The 26,014-nt window shown below is 40.5% G+C and overlaps 4 protein-coding genes across 4 annotated transcripts; 1 reads left to right on the forward strand and 3 right to left on the reverse strand.

Moving 5' to 3' along the window:
• The first annotated feature begins 2,275 nt into the window (after positions 1–2,275).
• On the forward strand, positions 2,276–21,448 carry LOC128255614 (synaptic vesicular amine transporter). The gene is given in 10 exon segments (XM_052985319.1): positions 2,276–2,676; positions 3,692–3,877; positions 7,391–7,886; positions 17,651–17,821; positions 17,890–18,028; positions 19,155–19,213; positions 19,273–19,569; positions 19,572–19,867; positions 20,389–20,706; positions 21,122–21,448. Coding segments are annotated over 8 exon segments (1,827 nt in total). The 5' UTR covers positions 2,276–2,676; positions 3,692–3,877; positions 7,391–7,411; the 3' UTR covers positions 21,194–21,448.
• Positions 9,507–10,776, reverse strand: LOC128255617 (uncharacterized). Its single transcript, XM_052985323.1, has one exon. It carries the CDS (start codon positions 10,622–10,624, stop codon positions 10,214–10,216), a length of 411 nt encoding a protein of 136 aa, XP_052841283.1. The 5' UTR covers positions 10,625–10,776; the 3' UTR covers positions 9,507–10,213.
• On the reverse strand, positions 13,327–16,188 carry LOC128255616 (uncharacterized). Its single transcript, XM_052985321.1, has 2 exons — positions 15,178–16,188; positions 13,327–14,448 (listed from the first exon to the last, which is right to left on the reverse strand). The coding sequence occupies exons 1-2, from the start codon at positions 15,317–15,319 to the stop codon at positions 13,448–13,450; spliced, it is 1,143 nt and encodes a 380-aa protein (XP_052841281.1). The 5' UTR covers positions 15,320–16,188; the 3' UTR covers positions 13,327–13,447.
• A 136-nt stretch (positions 21,449–21,584) lies between the features above and the next one.
• On the reverse strand, positions 21,585–25,986 carry LOC128255618 (splicing regulatory glutamine/lysine-rich protein 1). Its single transcript, XM_052985324.1, is given in 3 exon segments — positions 21,585–22,519; positions 22,522–23,801; positions 23,854–25,986. Coding segments are annotated over 3 exon segments (1,752 nt in total). The 5' UTR covers positions 23,870–25,986; the 3' UTR covers positions 21,585–22,063.
• Positions 25,987–26,014: the final 28 nt, after the last annotated feature.

The raw sequence follows: 26,014 nt of genomic DNA on the forward strand, positions 1-26,014 counted from the left end.
GAGATTTTCATCGGAATGACCCGCATCAGCATTTGAGCCACATTTGTCATCGATTTAACCCCCAGCATATGAAGTTAAGCTGTCATATGTGGCAAATTCAATTTGTTTGGCTCGAAAAACGAAATGGGCCTTTTAAGCCCCTTTTAATCCTCTCCCAAAAGCATTTCTGCATTTATTGTATTATTTAATGCCATCAGTCCTGGTCGATTTCTAGTCCATTAACTTTGAAGTTATTTTGACGTCGCCACTTTAACACTTCAATGAAATTCACCACCTTTTTTTTATGGCTCCATTGTGGTTGTTGCTTTGGCGGCGATGCTATTTTCCCCCGATTTTCCCCGATTGAAGAGTTTCACACAAAGCATGTGTTTGAAATCGATTTGTGAGTGGTTGGTTTCGTTTTGGTTTTAGTTTTCTTTTAAAAGCTGGAATATTTCCTCGTTTTAAAATGTAATTAAAGTTTAAACTTTTATATTACTTTAAAAAAATTTTTTTGATGATAAGGTTTAAAGAATTTAATTTGCTATTTTGGTATTTAAAACTTTAAAATATTTTTTATTACTATTTTATAAATTGAATAAATGATTTATTGAAAATTGATTTTTAAGAAAAATTAAGACATGTATAACTATGCTGCAAAGTGTACATTGTAAAAGTATATTAATTACCAAAATTTTTTCAAAGCGTGCAAATTAATGCTGCCAGTCTTTGAACTCCACCCATTTCAATTTAAATATTATCCCAGATGTTTGGTTTATATTACCTGTCTAGCTTCGTGTCGCAAACGAATTTTGTATCCATAAAACATAAGTCTACATAAATTATCATATTATCTCCTATTAAAGTTTGCCAAATGCCTTCCAGATTGTAAAGCCTCTTTAAGATAGGTTTCTTAATAAAACGAAGTCACCCATCTCCGCATTTCTGACTGTTTTAGCAGGCCAATCTGTTTATGTTTTTAACTTGCCTTCCACTCTTCACATTGTTTTTTGTTTTGCTGTGGATGCCAGGTTTAATATCTCGACTACAATATGCAAATTTGGTACCCTAAACGTGATCGCAAAACTACACCATCATCGTAAATGCTTATAAATATTTCTGGTCCCGTCCTCCTGACTTCGGTTTCTGCCTCTTTCCCAATCTTTGATTCAGTCGCGTGTCGTTTTCCAATCGCTGCGGTCTTTGTGTCTCCGCATCCGCATCTTTATCTGACTGTTGGCCTTTGTCGCGTGTCTCATCCGGCTGGCTGCATAAATTTACAACAGTTTAAATGGATTAATTGAAAAGACCTATGGGTAAGTGGAATCGTTCAGGCTCACCTCGAAAGTCCATCAGGTGGTTTCAGTGTTCACAGCATGGCTGCCGGCAAAGAATTTATACCGGAAATTGGTTAAATCAAGGCAACAACACGTTTGACTTCACATTTATCCTAAGGCCAATGTGCCGAAGGATATTCAACACACCTGTTACACCTCGGTTCGACAAGAAAACGCAAATTGTGACCTCGTTATGCTTAAGAATGAATGTGTGCACGCACTGCAAATAAAAGTCACATGTATTTCAAATATGTTAATTTAAAAAAGAACATACTTTGGATGATATAAAGTAAAACCTAGGCGTAGGAAGTTTCTTAAGTGATTTAATTATTTAGATGCTTTATTTGGTATTTACAAAAATAAATATACTAAATTAATCTAAAATCTAATCAATAACATACGCTCCGACTTGGTTTTAAAATATTACTTACCACCCAATTGTAAAGCAAAAAAATTTAACATAATTTGTTATTGTAATCACAGGGTATTCATTCTTCTTTAAGACCAAAATTCCGCGAGAGATTTATACTCCCATTTGGCTGCCTTTAAGAATTTTAAAATTTGACTTGCGCTAAACGCAAGATCCATTGAAGATGCTTTTTGTTGTCCCCAAAAATTGAGTTGCCACTTAGAAGGCAAAAATCAATTAGGCATAATATGCGTGTGCCCTCTATATGGCAGGCAACCCCGAAACGCGTTGCATACTTACAGGCGTAGCGAAAATAAAATCAAACACGAGAAGAAACGCACATACATCCCACTAAATGTATATGGAGACCCACACAATGAAGGCAATTGAGCAGAATCATTGCCGTTGGCAGTTTCCATCATTATGCAGGGGGCAGGAGGAGAAAGTCAGGGAGAAAGTGGGATGAAATGTGGGGGAGTTTGGGCCGGTACGGATAACGTGAGTGTACTACTGCAACAGGCAGCAGACAACAAGTGGCAGCGCTGCCAGCGTCGTCCTTCGTTCTCCTGTCAACTTTCTCCCGCTCCTGGGGCACTTGCCACAAGACCATCCACATCCTGGGCGCAGTCGTCCGCCGTCGACGTCGCCGGCGCCTCGTGCGCCGCTGGCCAGCGCATCTCCGTTCAGTGCGAGATGAGATCTCGTGGCTGATGGACGTGCCCGTTTCCCACGCTCGCAGTGCAGCCTCAGCACCAGAACAGACACTTGTGGCACCCACTCACAATCAGTTACCGTTCTAGCAGTAGTTTAGTTTGGCCTAAGCAACAAAATCACACTTGAAAATTCCAACAAATGTGCGTATAAGACCGTGTTTAAATCGCAAAACGTTCAAGCACCAAGCAACGGGCAACATCATCCAAAAATATGTGAAAACTCCAAAGATAGAAGGGTGTAAGTTACAAAGAATCTATAAGAGATTGAAACTTCAATTTATACTTAAACGCCGCTTTTTTGCTAACTACGTTTTAAATTATTTCAATTTACATTCCTTTTTCACTAGAACTTATCTATAAAGTGTTTTATCTAATCAGCAGGGATTTATCAAAAGTTATAAAATATAGTTACAGACGAGTTGTTTTGTATTCCACTTCAAATACAATTTATTTTACTGCCGACCTGGCAAACACTCATTTTATTTCACCAAATTACATAAGCACACCAATCGTTTAAGTTTTATCAAGCTTTAAAGGGTTCCATAATCCAAATTCCAGTTATCTTCCGCCAAATTTCCCCTCGCTTGCGAATGAGGTAAATCAATCAAAACTCAATCGAAATTTGCATTTTAAAGCGGCTACAACTGCCTGTTTATTTACGTAGACCTACATGTATTTATTTATTAATCGATTTGAATCGAGCCTGGCAGGCACACAATTTTTTTGCTCGGCTTGTCAGCCACCAACTTGCTGCAAAAATAAAAAATAAAGACAAATAAAAGTATTAACAAATATTGATGTAAATACCATTTACTTTTCTTTATTTACCCTAGACAAATAGAAGCAATCTTATTGAGTGTGGCTTATTTGGGTACAAAATAATAAATCTGCACATATTTATGTTCATATTCACTATTAATATTCGGTCGGTAATCCAACAATTTCAGGAGATACCTATAAAATTGTTAAAGATATCATAATATAAAACAATAAAGTTGAAAAAATTTGTATTGTGCATACCGAGACCTCTTATAATTCAAACTTTTCCCTGGCTTTTGTTGGCCAACGACCTTGCCGCAAGCCCAGTGAAGAGCAAACACTCCCCTCAAAGGAAAACCACTTGAGTGCCATCACAAAACACAAAATCCACAAGTGGCCACTGCCAACAGAAATCGCTGGGCCACCGGAGACATTGCAAATCCGCTTCAAGCTTCTTTATTTAAATGACTTCATTTTTTTTAATTCTCCCACAGGAATACTCCAACAACGCACAACCTCACCCGCCAAAATCCGGCCACCTGACAACATCAACTGTAGAATTGCAATAGGCATTTTGAACAGAACAGACACAAAATCCACCCCGTCCGTCACCGAAACCATAACTCCCCAGAAAGTCCCCTCAAGGAAGCTAAGGAAGTCGTATATAAAAAATAACTCAGGTATATAATGCATTTAAATAAGGAAAACGGGTCACTAGTGTTTTCAGTTTTTATTCAAAATTACTTCAATTTGAGTTTTTATAGTTTTAATAAACATTTTTTCTAAATATTAATATTTAGTGTAAAGGTTTCGATAACCAACGCTAAAACTGACCTCAATTTTCAAACTTCAGTTAAATTTTTACATTTAAAAGGTCACAAAAAAGCCAATACAAAAATGTATAAAATGATTTTAAAATTGTTTTTCGAATTAGCTAATTCTATGATCATAAGTAGAGTTTATATAAATAAACAGTAGATATACCAATTTATTCAATAATTAGGGGGGTTGGCTTAAACTCGATGCCTTCAAAATATAAATTTAAAAGAGTTGGAACTAAAATAAGAGTATTTATAATTTTCCAATTATGTGTTTAATTTGAAAACGTTATGTATTATTGTAAAAAAAAAACATCCAAGTTTTCACCGCGCTAAAAAAGTATATATAGGTATTTGGTTAGTTCTCTAAGCTCTCGACAACCTTAGGGATAAAAGTGTATTCTCGACTTAGGCACGTTCAAGCTCACACTTTATAGTCCCATAGTTTTTGTGTTCCAAGCTGAGTGTATAAATGCTTGATATTTAGCATCGATCTGAGCTAATTAGCTTAAAGGGGCCTCATTTACACGCCCCAGCTATACAACTAGATGGAACGGCTTCTCTACCGTTTTGCAATTAAAATTGCAATTATCAGTAGTTGAAAAAAAAAAGAATCATTATCCGCAGCTTCGGGCGTCTGTGCAAATTTGTAAAACAATTAAGTGGGAATAACAAAAACAACGCTTGAAGGGCTTTTAATTCCTGGTTTACTATATAGGAAAACCAGTTTATGGCCTTGCATAAACTGAGGTCTCTTCGATCTGCGTGAGCCGTTGGCTTCAGTGTCAAGCTCAAGTCCAGTGCCCAAGCTCAGGCAAAAGCTTCGTTTTAATTAATAAAAATCTGAAAAATGAGCACAATTTAAATAAAGTTGCGTGTCGATGCTTAGAAGTGGCTAGAAATGGCAACAAGCCGCTAAATTTTTGACCGTCGGCGGTTGAAAAATTTTGTGCAATTAACACAACAACAACAATTAAAATAAAAGCAACGACAAACAGCAATCAAAATATATATCTGAGGGAACATAAATAATGAATTAAACAATCGCATTCGTCGCATCGCATCGCACGTGCAGTTTAATTTAATTTTACCGAGCCATTCTATATACCCTATATTAAACTTATAGATATAATCATAACATAATAATATTTGTAAACACAACATAAGTATTTTCCAATTCTTAAAGATTTCAACAAATATTATATTATTTATTAAAAAAGCTTACAACATATTAAATACAATAAATTTACGGTTTTCAAACATCGGCTTAATAGAAAAATTAATTTTATCCTCTTGCTTAAATATATTGTTCTAGTATATATTAAAAAAAAATTTAGACAATACGCGCTCAACTAATGCATTTAAATTATTTTGAGTTTAAAAACCGATTAAGTTGAATGCGGTTCTAATCAATTCAAAATAAAAGAAGTGCGCCGCCTGAAAGTTAAACTTTAAAACCCAAAGCATTAGCATAATTTCCAATAAGTAACTTAAGCCTTTGTTTGAATCGGATTCTCCCACGACCATAAACCGTGCATGCCAATTGATAATTAATATTTATTAAAATGTATTTTACACACTTTTCATTGTGCATTCATTTGAAATGCAAAGATGTCTGAATTCTCTCCGTGGCGAATGCTTCGTACACTAACTAAGCACATCTTTTCTGCTTGTGCAAAAATGAATTCGTTTAATAAGCCTCAGGCGACACGCTAAAGTTTTTAGTTTGAGTTCAGAGCGCCGACCTGTCGGTAGAATCCGCGGAATGAACGATCCCCCCAATAAGCAATTTAAATGTGAACTCATCGTGAAAAAGAAAGTGCAACCTAGATGATAACATCAGTACTTCCTAAGTGCAAATCGTAAAGCCTTGACTTCTGATTCATTGGTACATAGTCCGCGACTAATTGGGATTTCTGTGCGCGTATCTGGCGGCTATAGGCGATATCGGTCGTTATAGCAAGAGTTCTATAAATACTCAAGGCCTGGTGGCAATTCAGGTTCATTAGTGCAAGTGATATTCCAGTAGCAAGAGAACTGTTCAGCATACAATCTAAAGTTATATTTTAATAAAGGAAAAGCTGCCAGGTAAAAATATATTAATGACAACGCATCTACACTTTCGTTTTTAGGAAAATTATTTGAAAATAGCTTTTTCATAATTTCTTTATCTTAATAATGAGTCTTTAAAAAATGTACGAAAATCTACCAATATTTTGTTGTAAAAACAACATTTTTTTTGATTTGACTTTAGCTTTTTACAGGCAGTTAAGTAATATTTTTATGTTTTACATAAACCCTCGCACCTTTTGAAAAAAAAAGTAACCACGACTTTGAGTTTACAAAGCGAAACAATGTCTTTTCACAAATTAAGAATGCAGCAAATTGTTTTATAATGCAATAGTTTTCTTAAAATGAATATTAGCAAAGCTAATTGACCCCAAAAGTTTTTCATTTAAAATCAACTTCTCATTAACATTAGTAGTACCAGTATTAGTCAAAGGGCTTAACAAAAGGCTGACTAGGCTAATTAAATGATGCCGATTTTGTTGTAATATAATTATTGCAAAAGCTTTTTGTGTCAGCAGCTTATTCTAGTTGATTTAATCAATTAAAATGACAAAATTTGCTGCTGTTTGTCACGCCCCCAAACGTGATGCAGTTGTATGAACTTTCAGCAATTTTCTCGTTTATTTATCAGATACTTCCCATTTGTCAATCATTGACAACACTTTGCTCTGCGAAGACGTCATAAACAATCAATTGTCCGCTGGGACAGGCATCAATTGTTGTCTCAATTGCAGAATAAATTGAAGACATTATGCAAAGACTTTTGGCGGAAGACTTGATTCATCTTTGCCTTCAATTACGAGACCTTTTTGCTAATAGCAGTGGGTTAATTCAATTTTACAACCGAAAACTTAAAGAAGTCTGCGCTTTGGGTTCCCTTTTGTGGGTCTTTCAAAGCGAATTATGCAGGCAAATTCAATTTGCGCCTGGCGTTAGGCAACAGCAAATGTTCCAATGACTAATATTGCGCATACGCCCCGTGTATTTGGTGATTGTATGGGGTGGCAATGGCAATGGCAGTGGCAGTGGCAGTGGCAGGCAATTAAATAAATATTTAAATTGCGTATGATTCAATTAGAGCCGTATAACACCGTGTGAAAGATACTTTTTAATTCCAACCCCAAGACTTGTAATTTACTTTTAATTAGCGAAAATCATTCAGGCATAAAGCGAGCGTGGGATTTGGATTGCGAATGGGAACGGGAATGGCAATGGGAATGGGAATGGGAACGGGGATGATGGGAAAGCTGCTTACTCCTGATTTGATTACATTTTAAAAGACAATCGGATTACTGCCTTCCGTAGCAACCAGCGGCTAGCGACGCAATGCAATCATCGACCGATGCGGGAAATGGTGGACCAAGAAAACACACGCAGAGCACAGCACCCCAGAAGCAGTCGGAGATTAGCGAGACCACCTCCTTCACCATAAGCGCCAGCAGCAACCAGCAGCCAACTCCCGGCGGACCCGCCAGCAATACACCCAGCAAGAATCCCTTCAAGCAGCAGTTGGACAGCAGCCACCAGAATGGCAACCAGGGAACGGACCAGGATTGCGGGATTCTGGGCGTCGGCAAGGAGCCGCCGGTCCCGCCTCCGCCCACCTACCAATCGCAGGCCCACGGGGGGCGTGGTCCGGCACCGCCGCCAGCGGATCAGTACCGCGAGGAGGATCCACGCGCTGCCGGGTCCTGGTCCGCCGCCAAGTCCTGGATGGTCAGCTGGCGTGGCTCCAATCGCCTGGTGCTCGTCATCGTGGCCATAGCCCTGCTCCTCGACAACATGCTGCTGACCACCGTGGGTGAGTAAAAGTTTACCTTGGGGATGGGAATACCACAATGCCTCGCATAAATCTTATTCCTTGGTGGCCATTAGCATTTCATGAGCATTTATCTCCCGGGGCTGGTTATCCTTGCCAGCCAATCGCCTGGAAATTGTCCATTTCCCCAGAGGATGGGGAAAGTGTTGCCATAAAATTACCACAGAGCGGCACTTAAGCTAATGAACGTTTTCCTGTCAATGCGAATGGTCTTTGTCAGTTCATCAATTCGAAAGGTACTGAGGATTTTTTTTATTTTAGGATAAACGGGTGTTCTCTTTGGCGAGATCTTATCAATCATACAAACCTTAACCGTTTAAGATAAAAGCACCATTAATTTTGGGGTAGATTTATATGAACAATATGTGTACTCCATAATAGTATCTAAAATGAACAAAACTTTTCCCTGCTTTCAAATAGTACCGGTAAAGAAATCAAAAATCAAGAACTCTTTAAAAACACGTTTTAAGTAAATTTGAATAAATAAAAAGTTCATCTTTCTGAAGAAATATCTTACTTCCAAAAAGGTTTTAAAAAACAAAGTTTCTGACTGTTAAAAAAACCAATTTTTATAACTATAGATTATTTTAAAGAAATAATTTGGCCTTTTCAAAGCAAATACTTTTAATTTTTTATGAGCTTAATACAGCCCTAATTTAACTAGAGAACTCTTTAGCTAGCAACTAATTAATCAGTGAGTGATTTTGTTATGGAATAAACAGGAGTCTTCTGATCACCCTTAATTTATGTGAAAAGCCGTGCAATTAAATCAAATACCAGCCAACAACTAATCAATGCTGAAGTGGTTGTGCTTAGTCATTACCAAGCATCGAGCAGCGAGCTTCGATGACCAATGAACCACACTGGGTTGGGCAGCTCCAAGTGCTGGGCCGTCGACAGTCAATTAAATGGACACGCACTGGCAGACCCTCCTGCAGTTGACACTAAAACCCCACCAGGGAATGCCCGCTTGGGGGTGGATGTGTCCCGGCCAAGTGCTTATGTCAAGTGTCTGGCCAAACACATGGACATTGAGTGGGAATCCTCTGGTCCGCAGGTCCTCCAGCCTGACAAATACAGCAGGGCTGGCGGATAGAAAAAAAACCAAAAAAAAAAAAAAAAAAGAGGAACGAGATTTTTCTTTGTGCTAAACGTTCATGAATTTAAATCAACAAGTTGGGCAAAAACCAAAGGAAATAGCCGAACCACTCGAGCAACTTGTTGAGAGGGAGAGAGAAGAGAGACAGCACGGAAGTGAAAGTCAAAGGAAAAGTGGAAAGTGGAAAAACTATTAGCTCCATGCCAGAAGTTTCCACTGCTGACAGGATAGAGGAATGGGCTGGGCTTTTAGCGAGCGTTTGACTGGCGGCATTTCCACTTAAGTGCTTTCTCGATTCTCGCGCTCAAGGTGCTGAAGCGAAAATTGCTGCAAATACATTTGATTATTACATTTGATCTCTGGCCCAGCACACCACCATTTCCTCACATTTCCCCCAGTTTTATTTTTCTCGCATAATATCCTCATAAATTAGATTTATCCCGGAGCCTGTGGAGATTTATATGGGTCATGACCATATCCGTTTGACTCGATACCAAATTGAATATGCAATAAGCCTTTGTTTTATTGAGGAAGATTGAATAATAGTAGCTTAAATAGGGTTCGCTTTGATCCAGGGATACGGTCATATCCTTGGCCAATAAAACGAGTATTTTACATTGACATTGGTTGAACTATGCAAATAGATGGTTTTGGTGCTGTGAACAAATCTTTGGGGTGCCAAACAAATAGTAGATTTTAGGGAAATTGCTGGACTTAAATGTTAGTAATACTTATAAAAGCTAGATTGAGGACCCTTTTTTTTAGTAGACCCCGGATTTTATCTTTGTTTTCTTCATTGAAACATATCCTTTTTTCTATAAATTAAATTAACCAAACAAATCTTTTAATCATTTTGGTAATCAAAAAATATATGTTAATTATTAATGTATGTTTTAGAAAACTCATCGCTACAATATAAATGCGATAAAGAAATATTTTATGCTCTGTAAACATTTGAGGCGGGTACCTAAAGACATTTCTGCTCAATAATAGAATGACATATTTAACATAAAATAAAATGCTTTGCAAATTGTCTTGTTACGAGCATTTTTTTTAAATTTATGATAAATTCTCTTTGTATATTTTTCAATACGAATCCGGGGACTAGATATCTTACCTATCCTAACTTAGTCAAAGAATATCAAAAATTGTCTTTCAACCTTACGGACATCACAATGAATGAGTAAGCGAAATCCTTTGGATTTCCGAGCTACTTTTCCTGGGCTTGCGACTCGAGACAGGCCACATCCACAGTCTCCAGCTTCTCCAGACATGGGCCCGGCCTCCTGGTGGGTGTGGTGGCCAGGGAGCGGGCCTTCAGACCACCTCCGCCCGTGGCCGGCGGCAGGAGCTGATCGAATCCGCCGGATCCATCTTTGGAGAGCGAGGCGCTGCGCGAGAAGGGAAAGTAGGCGTTCAGCTGCCTTTCCAGCACGTCCTTGTTGATGCTCGTCTCCCAGATTTGCTTCTGGATGATGCTGCTGTAGCGGGCCTCGAAACTTTGCTGATGCCGCAGCAGATCTGCCGCTCCTGAGCGTCCGCCCCTGGGACGCTCCCGTTCGCCCGGCGTGGGCGTGGCCGGCTTGAGGGGACTGCCCAGGGAGTCCTCGTCGGTGGACATGCCACTAATGGCCGGAAAATTAAAGTGCGCCGTGGAAAACTTTGCTCGTTATGATGGCCAACAAACAAGCGGCAAAAGAAGAACGCCAATTGCGAGGAGAACTTGCCGCGTCCGCTGCAGAAACGCGAATAAGTCACGGCAGGCGGAACGGCTCGTCTTTGGGTCCGTTTTTAGGCCTGTTATGTGTGCATTCCGAATACAGTCAGTATTGTTGCGCATTTTCTTTCGCTGAGCGCTGATGGAAAAGTCAAACGTCAGGCGGCGAAAAAGTTTTTGCCTCCAAAAGTAATTGCTCCCCCTTTTGTCTTTTGGCTTGCCTTGAAGTCAGAAAGTTTTTCCCCGCTTTCCGTTGGCTGTGGACTACGAAACGAGAGGCCGTAGTCACAACCACCCAACCAGACCCATTTATACAAAGGTCACAATCGTGCGGCTTTTTCGGTGTCGTTTCGCTGTCATGGCAGACGCAATGACTCATTGAGCCTTGCGCTTATCCCCCACCATCTACTTGCAGCGTATATTCTAAATGCACAGTGAACAAGTCTCATGAACCTCTTATTAATTCTTATAATATATTAACTAAATCCCTTAACCTTTTGATGCATTGTCATAATTTTAATTCCGCTTTATTAAACACTACATTTTCAAAATCTCCATTATGATAAACTCAAGAATTCGCGTTAACTTATGTGTTTTTGATTTTAAATGTTTTCCCTTTTGATCTGCTCTTGTATTTGTACCTGTGTATCGATGGCGGTACTTAAATCGATTCTAAATACCGATAAAGTGCAGCTCAAGAATTCGCGTTTTAACATATTACTTATGGGTTTGATTTTGTATGTTTCCCCCCTTTATCTGCCCTTATACTTGTACCTATGTATCGATGGCAATATTGAAATCGAATCTAAATACCGACCAGTGAAACATTTGTTAAAGTGAAGCTCAAGAATTCGCGCTTCTAATTTTATATTTTTCCCCTCTATATCTGCAACTGGATTTGCACCTGTGTATCGGTTGCGATATTGAAATCGAATCTAAATACCGACGCGTCAGTCATAAAATAAAACGATGACGACGACAACGACAACTTGCCACGTGTGGCAGGCGGATGGTTTAGCTTCTGGTGTTGCTTGCATGACGCTTGATGGATAACCATGGAATCTCCTTCGCAACGGTTGACAGTTGTTGTCCCATTACACTGATGGATATGTAATGTCCATAATTAGTTTACGACTGTTTACGTTTTGTCTGTCGTAAACTCCATAAAAATAGTTACCAAGGGGTAGGTCTAAGGAAGCATAGAAAAGTCTAGAGAAAATTGTCTTCAAATAGCCTATGAAATTTTGTATAAATTTTTATTATCTGTACCTTGATAATTTTTGCCTTTTCCACATCCCCCTGTTGTTAAAAGTGTATTATTTTAAAACCTCTAGCTTATATTCAGCGACATAATGCTTCTTTTAAGACTTTTATTTATTTGCTCAGTTTTACTGAGTAAACTTGGATTCCATTCTGCGCAAAATTGCCACATTCATTAGGGCAAAACTTTAACTTTAACTTTATTCCATTGTTAAACATGCAATATTTCCACAATTACATTGATTACGCTCCTTTCACTTGGGAACCACCCCACAACCCCCAACCTCACCAGCAAAAATAAAACGCAAGAAATCAACAATACACTCAAAACCGAAACCAAAACAAAAGAAAGTGGGCGTGGCACATGCTGCCGACTTTTCGGGGTAATCCCAAAATAAACTTACCAAATTCGATATAAAAAAATAAACAAAAGAAACTTTCAATGGCAACGGAACAAAAACGAAAATCAATAAAGCCAAGAAAAGATTGTACGATATTAATAAGTTGTCCTCCGAAGCACAATAAATACTCTGAAAAATCTGAGGCAAAGAGATTTTTGAAATAGTTTTGGTTTAAAATCAAGTTATTTTGTGAAAATTATGTAAAAATTTAAACGCCGGAAGACGTTTTTTTACCTTTACAAAAATATTTTGCTGTTTAAAGATAAAAATACGATTTTAAAGGGTATCCTCAATTCAGCGATTCCTAAACTAACAGTTATTTCTGTCCTCCTGAGCGGTCTTCTTGTGCATATTAATAAGACAAATTAGTCTTGACAAATTCTCCCTTTCATTATTTTATGTTGTGGTACCTTACAAACACGACGCTTATTGTCTTTCAAGCCAAAAGCGTGTAGAAAGTTTTGCTAAGTTTTGGTTTTGGGAAGTGCAGGAGGATAGTCATTCAAATTAACCGCATTAACCACTTGAATGTCAATGAACCCGTAGTTTAACAAAAATGGAATTGTAAATCATTTACATAATCTCATCAAGAACCGTAGAGTTCGATAGAAACTTATTATTAAAACTGTGTTGCGCTTTTTAGATGAAAAACAAAAGTTGTGTGGCAAAAAGCTAGAAATAGAGGTGCTCGTCTAAAAAAAAATAAACAGCAAAAGTTTTTTTTAAACATTTTATTTTAAATATAACTGTTAGAAATCAAAAATAATTTTATGTATATAGTATAATAGGCTTCTTTTCTGTTTGAAATATAAGAACTAATTATTTTGCAAAGAGTCATTAGTTTTTATGAATTAAAACTTTAAAATAGAAAGGGATTTTCAAAATTAAATTGCACACCATATATTAAATAGCTATTTATGTTGCAAAGAATCTTAAGTTTTTAGGCATGAATATTTTAAAATAGAACTGGGTTTTCAAAATGAATTGCATAACGTTTATTTGAAACTTTGTAAAGTCGCATCATATTGTAAAGTACAAATTTAAATCAAAATCAAAATGAGGCTGTCTATAGCTGGCAAAGCTCACTGAAGCTGGTGCTCAGGGCATCCTCGCCAGAACCCCCAATGCCACTGCCAGCCGCCGATCCCACTGCCAGCAAACCCTTCTTCGGGAGGCTGGGCATGAAGATGTGCAGCTGTTTCCGGCTATCCGAGGCGGCCGATGCCATTCCCCGGCTGCTGAGCGGCGGCGTGCGGCTGTCCTCCGTCAGCGGGGATGCACTGGCTCCACTGTACAGGCGGGCCGAGGCCAGCTGTCCGGCCAATCTTCGCGTGGTGCTGGCACTGCTGCTCAGGGTGCACAGATCGATGTTGCGAGCAGGTCTATTTAAACGCACTGGGACACCCTCCTTGTTGAAGATTATGGTTATGGGCTTGGCATTGGCATTGGAGGCGGAGATGGAGGCGGGGGACGTGGTGACCTGCTGGGCGGAGGGTGGTGGCTTGGCGATGGGCTTTCTGGCCACCGATCGCTGGTGATTCGCTGCCGCCGCAGCCGCCACTCGCTTGAGACTCATACTGCGATGCTGACTGCGCTGCAGCCTGTGGGCGGATTTGGCCAACTGGGCACTACTGGTGGCCACTGGTGGACTGGGCACCGGCACCGCCTCCTTCACTATGTCCGTGCGTCCGGCCAAATCCAGCCAGTGGAGCACCCTCTCGGCCAGACGCTCCTCGGGATTGTTGGCCGTCGTGGTTAGACTGCTGGCTGCATCTTGCAAGGAGCTTCGCCGCGAATGGTGGTCCATCTGGTGATCCAGGTGATAGGTGCGCCCGCGGCTCAGCAGCCAGGCTCGACGCTTCGACTGGCGACTGTTGTGCCGCTGATCCCGCTGACCGCCTCCCAACGAAGGGGCGGGGCCCGGCCGCCCACCCAAGGCGGGCAGCGATTGTTGCTGCTGCAGCGTCAGCTTGGTGGCGTCCAGTAGCAGGTACTCGTCCAGGTACTCCTCGCTTTCCTCTGTGGACTGCTCGTAGAACTCGCAGGATTGCGACTGCTGGTCGCTGCCTTTTATCAAAAGAGTTTATACAAAATTAGTTGGAACTTTAAGTCCAAGTATACATTTCGGAAATAATTTTCATTCTCCATTATGATAATGGAATTTAGTTAGAATTTAAGGGGGCACAATATTGGCACCCGCTTAACAATTTTAAATTTTAACAATTTTCTTTAAAGTTATAAATGTAAAGACCAAGTATAAATTACTGAAATAAATCTCATTTACATTATCAGTTATGACCGATAATATATGATTATATTAGAATTTTGTTTAAATTTTTTTTGTTTTAATTTAATTTAAAACGTGTACAATTATTGCACTTGCTTATTAGATTAACAATTTTCTTCATTATTGGATCACAATTTTTTGGAAAAAGAAAAACCAGGATTTCTGAATTACAACATTGCAATCGAAGTAAAACATTTTTTTCAATTCATTATTTGCCGGGTCCAAATATGATAAGTACTATAATTTCATAATAGTAATTTAAAGTGTTATATTTAATTTTAATTTTTTAGTGTACCTATTTGTATGAATTGTAACTTTACTCGGACATATACAAAATCAGCTAAGCCTATTGATTGATCATATCATTTAGAGCATGATATTTTTAGATATCTTATCGTTTTACTGATATTAATTTAACTTTTTTAAAGGATACTAATACAAAATGGGTATATTTTTACAAATAACTCAAGCCCCTTTAAGATGCCAGACTATAAGTGATATATACTCACCTCTCAGCCTGGTTTTCTGGCGCTTCCAGCGCTGCCTCTGTCGCGGCTCGTAGTCGAGGATGAAGTGGCGCCTCCCGATCGCCTCCTGCCACACGGAGCGCACAAACAGCGGCCTGCTGGCCGACTCCCAAATGGGTCGCATTCTAGCCTCCGTCACCCTCCGTCCGGATTCTATGGCTAATTAAATCCTGTGCATATTAATGGGCTACACAAATCGTATGCCAGCGTTTCTAGCTCGGGTGCTGAGTTGTCCTCTTCCTCGTCGCCGGCGGATGACTATGGCTTTGGCTTATGACTGGTTGCTTTGCCAGTTGCCGTCTCACTGCCGCTGCCGCTTCTGTTTGGCTTGACGACGACGCCACTGTCGCCCGGCATGTCGAATCGATGTATCTGGGTGACCTGCGGACGCCACAGGGCTGCGATAAAGAAAGTGTCTCTGAAGTTGGGGCTCTTAAATATCTTATAGAAAATTGAGAAATTCCTTTTATCAGCCTGCATACTCTATTTAGAATTGTCAATGTCGTTACCAACTGGATAGAATTTAAGCAAGGCGTCACAAAGAATAACAGTCATTATAAGCGACCTTTTTTTGATAATCTTAAATTATTACAATAAAATAGAAAACAGCAATATTATACCCACAGTAACTTAGTTAAATTATTTGTTAAGGCTTTGGACAAATGCAACAGCTTATATTTTATTTAGTTCACATATAAACACAATACGAAAAGAAAATTGTAGACAAAATTATAATAGTATCGACTCTATAGTACTGAATTCAAGCACTAAAAACCATGTTTAGTAGGTTAAGTAAAATTACTGGAAAAAAGGTTTAGGAATGCAAAACAGATTCGTTCCTTTCAATTAACACAAATATTAACAAGCACTAGCCTGATTAATTTTTGGCATTATGCTGTACAGGGAATGAAAAAGTTAAAACAACTTTTAGATACATACTGTTGTTTGTTATTTGTTAATTACATTTTTTTTTCACTTTCTCAATTGACACAAACATTAACAAGCATTAGCCTAATCCTTTTTTTGCATTATGCTGTAAAGGGAATAAAAAAGTTAACACATTTTTCGACAGTATGTAACTGTTTATTTTTAAGTGTTAATTACAATTTTTTTAAGAAGATTTTTTATTACCAAAACTTGAAAAATCAAATACGAGTGGGCTCGTATTTAATCAGCTTTTTAAATCACTAACATCCTATCACCATTTTCGCAGCCCTGAATCAGCGATAGTGACTGTTTGTTTGTCTAGCTGCCCGAGTCGCCTTCCTTTTGGCATTGCGGTTTAAGTGTCTTCGACACGCGAAATGCAACCGAAGCGACTGAGTGACTTCCGCTGCTCCACTCAATCCCGATACCAATCCACCCCACCCCCAATGTGCCACACCCACCACCTGACCCGTAACATCCTGCACCCACCTCCTGTCCCCGGCTACACGTGCTTTTTTTTCGAATTATCATTTTTATGTCAAAGACTCGGAGAGACAGTTTAATGAGTTGTTGGGCTGGGAATTACTAGGCAACATTTCTCTTGTGGCATTAAATTTGCTGTTTAATCGCCAAGTGCTTAACCCCAATTAGGTAGATGTTGCCGAATTTGCATACATTTCCGCTTGCATGTAATTTGGGAGCGGAAGCAGGTCGCCAAATGGCATGTTCGACCACATGGCCGACATATGTGACAGTCGAATGGGATTCCGGGTCGACAGGTGATACTTCCACTTTCGCTGAACTTTGGCACGAGGCGGCACGGGCCAATACGAGAGCTGGCAGTTAGACCATCTAGCCCTAGAACCTAGCCCTAAGCCCATCGTGTCTGAATGGCCCTCATTAAAGCGCAAAACCCTAACTTGCAAGCCATACATATATGGTTACGGCCTGTCACTACGATAACCACGAATCACTGGGCTCACAAGCAAACAAATTACCCCAACAATACTTCAAACTATGCTCGGCACTCAATCAACTGAAAGACCATCCAACTTCTGACCTCGGCCTAGTGCTAGCACTTTGGCAGGAAATGCAATTACAGTGGCCCGGAGTCTCGAGTTCTCCGGGTGTTGATAATAAATATAAACAGAGTCGAAGCATGCAATAAACAAATTGAATTTGCCGGCAGAGGGACCAAGTTGCATGTGGCTTTTACGCTAGACAGTGGAGAGTCCATTAAACGCATCGTTGTGAACGTGGCGTATGCGCAATTTTTAGCCCATCATCAGCCCTCCTTTTTGGTTGCAACTCAATTAGGTGGCAAGGGGAAAGGGGAAAGGGGAACAATCTCTGCCAGCGGCAAGGCAATTACAAAACTTTCTGGGGCCTGGAGAACGCAATTACCAAGCGGCGGCCTGTGCGAAAATTGCCCGAAGGCACAAGAGCGTTTAGCGTTTTAATTGTGAGCAAATTCTTTTTGTTGCAATCAAATTATAAGACCCGCCATTTCTGTTCGCCCCCCGCTTAGTGCCCATCATACCTGAGTTCCTGTACGACATACGACATCCGGATGCGCCGCTCGACAGCTTTCCACGCACCCCGCTCACTTCCAACGTTCCGCCGCCCCCCACGCCGTGTCCTTGCAACAAGGACGGCAGCGAGGCGGCTCCGCTCGAGATCTCGACGATAAGTCCGGAGGGTAAGTGTGTGTCCCCTGCGCGCTAATTGGCCACCGGTCTGCAGCCCAAGTACTTTCATATCCCCCAGAAAACGAAACCTATTACCGCGAGCTGGAGGAGCGCCACAACGAGCTGGTGGGCGAGACCGTCGAGGTGGGACTGCTGTTCGCCTCCAAGGCGTTTGTCCAGCTGCTGGTTAACCCGATTGTAGGACCCCTGACGCACCGGTAAGTCGAATTTAGGGTAAGACTCAATTTAATCTTAAGAAAAATATTCATAATGGTCATCGAATATACGTAAGTTGATGTACACATAAATTAAAAACGGATTTATAATTTTAATTTTATTTTATTTTGTTTTATTTTGGCCAGAGGTATATTTGAATCTTTTGATTTATAAAATAAAACGAGAAAGGAAAATGAAATCATTTGAACTTTGATATATTTTCGTATATGTTTAAAAACATTGAAGCTATAATGATTTTCAGCTCAATTTTTCGATTTGAATACAATTAATATCGTAATTCTGAACCATCAAATTATTACTATGTCAAAAAGAATTTAAAAAAAAATTAAAAATAGAGAAGTTACATTTTTATTATATTTATTTTTTTTTGTAATATTTTGATTGCTCCCATGGGAGCTACATGATATAGTAACTTATAAAATTTTAATAAAATTTAAACCCTAATTTTGAAATATTTAACCATTGCTTTTTTTGAAGATACTTCTGACTGAAATTGTAATACCCTCTACAAGGGTATAAAAACACGACCCATAAGAAACTAAAAAATATTTTAATTTTTACCGGTCTTACTTCTGAAAATCTGATTTTTATAAAATGAACATCTAATTCTTAACAGACTCTTATCGTTCGTTGTACGCTGATTTGTGCAGTGTGCATTTGGAAACCTTTTTCTTTTAAAATATATTAATGATTTTATATATTAAAATTTTATAAAAATATGTTAATAATATTATTACAAATAAATAACCCTTAAAACAATAAGTAAGTAGAATAATTAGATATAAATAAAAAAAATTAATAAAGTATTATTTCAACACATAAAAAATATATTCCGTATAAGTTCTAGTTTCATTTCTATACCGAAGATTCTTAAACTGTAATCTAAGGCTTTTTTTTAACCACAAAAGTTTTATTATCATACTTTCGTGAAATTAATTTAATACTCATCTTAGTAGGAAATTTTTATATCCAATAGTTTAAAATTCAATTGATAATTTTTTCCATACATTTTGAAGTTTTTAAACTCATGACCTGAAAGTCTCTAAACATTTATTTAAACCCACATAAAAAGTATTAAATCTTTAAATTATATTCCTCTCTGTGCAGCATTGGTTACAGCATCCCCATGTTCGCTGGCTTTGTGATAATGTTTCTCTCAACAATCAGTAAGTTTCACACATGGTATGCCATGGCAAATCGCAATGAACCCTTCTACTTTGCCTAGTCTTCGCCTTTGGTCGCTCCTACCTGGTTCTGTTTTTGGCGCGGGCTCTGCAGGGCATCGGCTCCTCCTGCTCCTCGGTTTCGGGGATGGGCATGCTGGCGGATCGGTTCACGGACGACAAGGAGCGCGGAAACGCCATGGGTATAGCGTTGGGTGGTCTGGCCCTGGGCGTGCTCATCGGGCCTCCGTTTGGCGGGGTGATGTACGAGTTCGTGGGCAAGTCGGCGCCATTCCTGATCCTGGCCGCTCTGGCTTTGGGCGATGGCCTGCTCCAGCTGTTCATGCTGCAGCCGTCGATCCAAAGGCTGAAACGGAACCACCCTCGCTGAAGAGCCTGATCAGCGATCCCTACATCCTGATCGCTGCCGGTGCGATCACCTTCGCCAACATGGGCATCGCCATGCTGGAGCCCTCGCTGCCGCTTTGGATGGTGGACAACATGGGCGCCACCCGTTGGGAGCAGGGCGTGGCCTTTCTGCCCGCCTCCATTAGCTACCTGATCGGCACCAATCTCTTCGGACCGCTGGGACACAAAATAGGACGTTGGTTCGCCGCCTGCTTGGGCTTGATTATCATCGGGGGATGTTTGATCTTTGTAAGTGAAATATTTATTTGTATTAAACCATTATAAACTATTTATGTAAAAACTAAGTATAATATAATCCATTGACTATATCCTTATATAAACCATTCAAATAAGCTTTGGGTTACAGGAATCTAAAGAATTCGCGTTAGGGGATAATATATCGTTTAAGAAAGGATGGATTTCATATATCGAGTTAAAGATATAGCGTTATAAGAACGGTACGACATATCTAAAGAATGGTCGCCCATTTTTTTTACTATGAAAATTAAGCTGAAGAAATCGCGTAACCGTTTTCATTTTATTGGGGGCTACTTAGAATATAGAATTTAAGTGCTGTCGTAAAGATATATCGTTATTAGATCTATAAAACATATTTAAAGAACTGACGTCTGTATTTGGTTTTATGTTAACTAGCGACTAATAAGAGATTTTATTTTTAAGCTCTTAATTTATGTTTTCATAATAAATGTTATAATATATAAACAAAATTCAAATTTAATTTATATGTATATGTTGTATATTTTTTTAAGATACCCATGGCCACCTCGATCACGCACCTGATTATTCCAAACGCTGGCCTGGGCTTTGCGATCGGCATGGTGGACTCCTCGATGATGCCCGAGCTGGGCTACCTGGTGGACATCCGGCACTCGGCGGTGTACGGCAGTGTTTATGCCCTAGGTGATGTGGCCTTCTGCGTGGGCTTTGCCGTGGGTCCGGCGCTGTCCGGGTCGCTGGTGAAGAGCATCGGATTCGAGTGGATGCTCTTCGGGATCGCCATCCTCTGCTTCATGTACGCCCCGCTGCTGACAATGCTCAAGAATCCGCCGACGAGCGACGAGAAGAAGGTACGTATGGCCAGGGAGGCGGCCGAGGCGGCTGCAGCCGCTGCTGCCGCTGCAGGGGAATCCCCTGGAATCCCCCAGCTGACCGCTTCCTGCCCGGCCATCATGCATGGTACATCCGATCCCAATACGGATGCCGAGGCTGGCAGAACGAACGAGGCCTACGAGAGCGAGAGGCTTTGAGTCTTGCCAGCAATTTCCTAGCTTTTAATTATCATTTAGTTGTTTAATTGTTCGTATTATTAGTCATTCTTATTGTTTTTATTAGCCTTAAGTTCTGCTTAATTTGTTTGTAATAAAATGTTTAATTTTTAATTAAATTCTTGCCTGAGTTTTATTGTGCATGTTTTATATATTTTATATTTTAAGGTAAAATAGTAAACTAACCCATGATTTATTTGTTCCCTTGTTATTCCAGTCTTTGATCTATGGACGCGATCGGGCCCAGGTGCGGTATGTAACCTATCAGAACTACGATGAAGACGAATAAGCGCAAACGATTTAATTCCAACGCAATGTTGCCAAAAGTGCAACCAAAAACCAACAAAAAAAAAAGGGTAATAAAATCAACAAAAAAATAAGTGAAGATCAAAGAGGCAGAAAAGTAACCGTAACCACAACCAACAATATCAGTAATATCATATGAATTTCAAAATGAAATCGTTGTTCTTGTTCAATGTTTTGCACAAGTTGCACTATAGTGTTTATATATACCAGTGATCATATCAAGAAGTCACCTCCCCCCCACAAAAGTTTTGCACACGTTAAAGTCAAGCACAGAATTATCTGAAGAAAGTACTATAAAAGAATTAGAAAGTCGAGTGAAAATAAAGCTCCACGATGAGCTAGATGTTCGAAGTGACGGGTAAAGAGAGAGAAAAGAGTAAGGATCCTAAGAACCCTACTACATATTGGAGGCAATTTAGTGGCCAAAGGTTTGGAAACTAACTTTTTTTTTTTGAGAACACCAATAGTCGCATCGGAAAACATCAGATGTGACTGTACGAAGAGCTCTCGAGCTTGTAAGAGTCGTTCCCCGGAAGACTCTACTCCCAGCAGGGAAGGTTTAATTGCTGATCCAATTAGCAGACGCCCGCAATTGCATTGATTTAATGGGTGGGGGAGCATCAAGGAGCAAATTGTTTAGATTACATAGAAATTTGGTGTATTCTTTTCGGATTTTGTTGGGCTAAAAACATATACAAGTCGAATAACGAATCGCACAACTGGTCCATCAAAGAGAAATTAAGGGAGTGCATGGGTGACCTCTGGGTCAGATCAGATCTATGCTCTAGCGATGATCTGACCCCGAAGGCAGCCATGCCAACCCCCCCCCCCCCCCCCCCCGTACTTCCCCTTCTCATAAACGCATCATCCGCAGATTGTCCGCAAACACGTCGATCTTCACCTGGCAGGCATCCTGTCTTGCCACACTTGGCGAAGATCCCCTCATCCGCACATGATTCATGCTGAACGCTAGATCCCTATCCGTCGTCCGCGAGGTGGTTATCCTTATGGGCATGCTGTTCAGAGAGGTGACGAGCGGCTGGCTTCCATTCAGCTGCTTGGGCTCACTCACCCGAGCATTCGAGGATCTGCTCATGCTGCAGCTGCTCCGCACTCCGTTGCTGGTGACCGTGACATGGACATTGCCATTGGAAGTGCCCGAAGTACTGCGATCCAGGTTTCTTGGGATGGTGGTATTGCGAATGGGGCTGGAGCTTCGACTGGAGGAGCAATTGGTACTTCCAGTGGGAGATGATGAACGGGAGGTGGCGATGGGAGGTGGGGTAGACGAACGCGGGGAGTAAGTGAGCGGGTAGCGGATGCTACGGTTTCTCTTTTCTGACCAAACGGAGCAGTCTGCCTTTCTCTCGGCACAGGTTGCTTTCTCCTTGAGACCTCCGAACGCTCACTCCGGCGGGAAGGTAAATCACAGTAGGCCATTCCGGGCAATCGGTCATCGGAGGTGACAGCGCACAAGTGCGAGGTCATTGGAACTGGTGGTCTTGGCTTCAATGGCTTGGCTTCCTCCCGATGCAGCTGCTGCTGGAGGACACACAGGCGGTGGAACTCCCTGCACCGCTGCGATTCCCGCTCCAGCTCCCGCAGACGATGCCGTTCGCGCTCCTCCTCCAATTCCAGTAGACGCTCCCGATCCCGCTGCCGCTCCAGCTGGCGTAGATGCTCCCTATCCCGTTCCCGCTGACGGGCACGTTCGCGCTCCTCTTGGCGCTCCCTTTCCCGCTCAAGTCTAAGGTCCTCCCGAAGCTGCCGGCGACGCTCGTCTTCCCTGACCTTCTCCTTCTGCCGGAGATCCCATTCCGGACTTGTCCGCGGCTTCGTCTCGCTCACATTGAACTTGGACAAGCGCTTGTCGATGTCGATGCCAAAGGCACCAGTGCACCTGGAGCTGCTACTCTGCTCCTTGTGCGGCTTGACCCTATCCGTGTTGTTGAGCAGATAGGCATCCGCCTCGATCTTGATGCTCACATTGTTGTCCACCTCGGATTGAGGGTCCACGCTGCAGATGTTGATGTCGATCTCACAGCCACTGCAGGCGCTTCGCTTGGTCTGCAGCCGGGTGTTGGAGCCACGACAGAAGGTGGTGGCCGAGGCCTTGCGGATGCCACCACCAGTGGCTCGCAGGTGGTTACTCCCATTGCTTCTTAGTGTCGTGCTGCTCTGGTCCCGCCTCATGGTCTGGTACTCTCCGCTTTGACAGCAGCTTCTCAGGAGCGGGGAATCCGTGACAGTGGATGGGATGGGTGGACGTCTCGTCTGCTGAGCCAACGGCACACCCTTGGAATCCAGCTGTAAACGACGCTTCCGGTGCTCACTGACAGAGCAAGTGGGTAGACTCCTCTTGGCGGGAATGTACTCGGGATCCTGACTGAACCGGGGATTGTGGTAGAAGGTCTGGAAGGAGGGCTTCGTCACAAGTGGCGGCGGAGCCGGGGGCGATGGCCTCTGATAGTTCTGGATCGGATAAAACGGCTTGTCGGCATAGCGAAAGTTATACGACTGAATTTTGAAGGGGTCTCCGTGGAAGACATCACCCGGAATGCGACGCGAAGGATCTGTCACCATAGAAGGCCCTGGGAATTAATTTTGACACAGCTTTGGACCTGGGATCCACATAAAACTCACACAAAATACGATTCATTTTGGGCAGGAAATTTGGACTTTCCTAAGACGTTAGGCCAAAGAGATTGCGAGTTCGAAGACAGCGTGCCAATCATATAAATGATTTTTTTTTTCTTGACAAAATGGAAAATTTTGTTATATATTTAGAACCGAAAACCCAGGTAACTTTGGTTCTCGGTTCTGTCCACATTTGATTCGCTCCTCAACACCCATTAAAACCTTCTGGCAATACGGCGTAGCAATTGGAGGGCAATAAGGGGTATAACTCTAAAAACGGAGACCCACCTTCCTTAAACAAATCAATTTCATATTCAAGTTGTTAAAGTTAAAATAGAGAAACTAAATAATCGAAAAATCTTGTAAAATTGTTGCCCACATAGCACACACACAAGTTATCTGACAAAATAAGGGAATTACATTTAAGCTTTTGGTGCCGAATGGTATGCGGAAAATAAATACATTTCCATAGGAAACAAATATGTTACTTGTAGAAGGCAATATACGCGAACACAATTTTGAATATATTTATTTGCATTTTATGCGTTCAATTATCTAGTGGAGAATGAAGTCGCTAAATTGAGTGTTTGATAAATTTTTTAAACTATATACAATGTACTGCTCAAATCTTCAACTCTTCCCACCCAATGTTTAAGACTTTTGCTCATAAGTATTACCGACTTCGTTCCCGCACTCAACCAGATCAACTTGGATCACTAGGATATTGTCGCAAGACACTTGAATGGCTGCAAGTGTCTTTTAGCGTTTTGATCGACAAGATCATGTAAAATCCTCTTCAATGCATAAGTCCCTATTTGATGGGTCATCAAAGGCATTATTTTGGACGCGTATAACCCAAATTATTCGTATTGTAAAGGAAAATAACTCTTTAATGGCCGGAAAAGGCAAAAGAAGGCCAACAAAATGTAGTTAATCGCAGGTATACAATGAGGTTATATTGACAAACTGTATATACGAATAACTGAAATACTTGCTGATTATCATCGTTGTTCCATTGTTGTGAAACTTGAACTATTCAATCAATAATACTCTAGATCCATTCATAGTACACGAGATTCTACGTTGTGTTCGTTATGACTTTTCACTTTTCACGCTTTGAAGAATTGCCGAATTCAATCATGCAACACGCGTTTTATAACTAAGGGACTCTTCAAAAATTGCATATTATAGCCACTTTTAGATATGTTGTAGTACAAAAGACATTGTACAGGGTATGCAACTGCAAAGTACATATGATATTTAGCAAAAGGTTTTGTTCGGTTTTCATAAAGTTGTTGTGAAAGTTTATGCTTCAAGCCCCCCATTCGGGGGCCCAGCATTCAATATAAACGTGTGAATTAGACAATATAGCTTCTAACTGAATAGTGCAGCATACTCACAATATTATCCGTAATCAAGCCGTTATTGTTGCCTAACTATGTTCAAATGTTGCATAAGTGTTATGAAATTAACAATCCAAAAAAAAGCTGGTATGGGGTCAAACAAACAACAATGCTAAAGCAACTAACCAAAGCGTTTTGTGCACAGTATTTTAATATTCGAAATTAATACTATTATTATTAAATTGATATACTTAACTTAACTGTTTACTGTATGTATTTGCTAACTAAGATAACCGCACACACATACTCTCTCTCAAAAGTTCGTATTCGAATGACCGCAAAAAAATATAGTTTAGCGCGAGCATATTAGTCAAAATAAAGCAGAATATTTAGTATGGATAGCCGGGCATTATTAGCATATATATATATATGTACTATAGTCCTTTAACGATTATCACATTTTTACTCAAACCTTGAAACTTTGTGTACTCATGTCATGCCATGCCATGTTTATAGGGTGAGAACCGGGAGAAACCAGAACACAAACATACATATATACTATTTATAATGACCAATGGTGACCAAGTAGAATATACAACTATACTAACTATACTAACTTAAATATAACTATATGCGAAACTAAAATACCAACTATCTATACGAAGAACATAAATATCTATTACCTATATACTAGTCATTCGACATATGTTTATTTCATAGAGATATTGCTAACTAAGCTGAAACCGATATCGGAAAACCAAACGAAATATTCGTTGAGTTTAATATACTCGCCCATCATATAAATTGGAAACAATGCAAATGCA

The sequence above is a fragment of the Drosophila gunungcola genome (assembly GCF_025200985.1).
Source record: "Drosophila gunungcola strain Sukarami chromosome 2R unlocalized genomic scaffold, Dgunungcola_SK_2 000011F, whole genome shotgun sequence".
In the NCBI taxonomy this organism is placed as follows: domain Eukaryota; kingdom Metazoa; phylum Arthropoda; class Insecta; order Diptera; family Drosophilidae; genus Drosophila; species Drosophila gunungcola.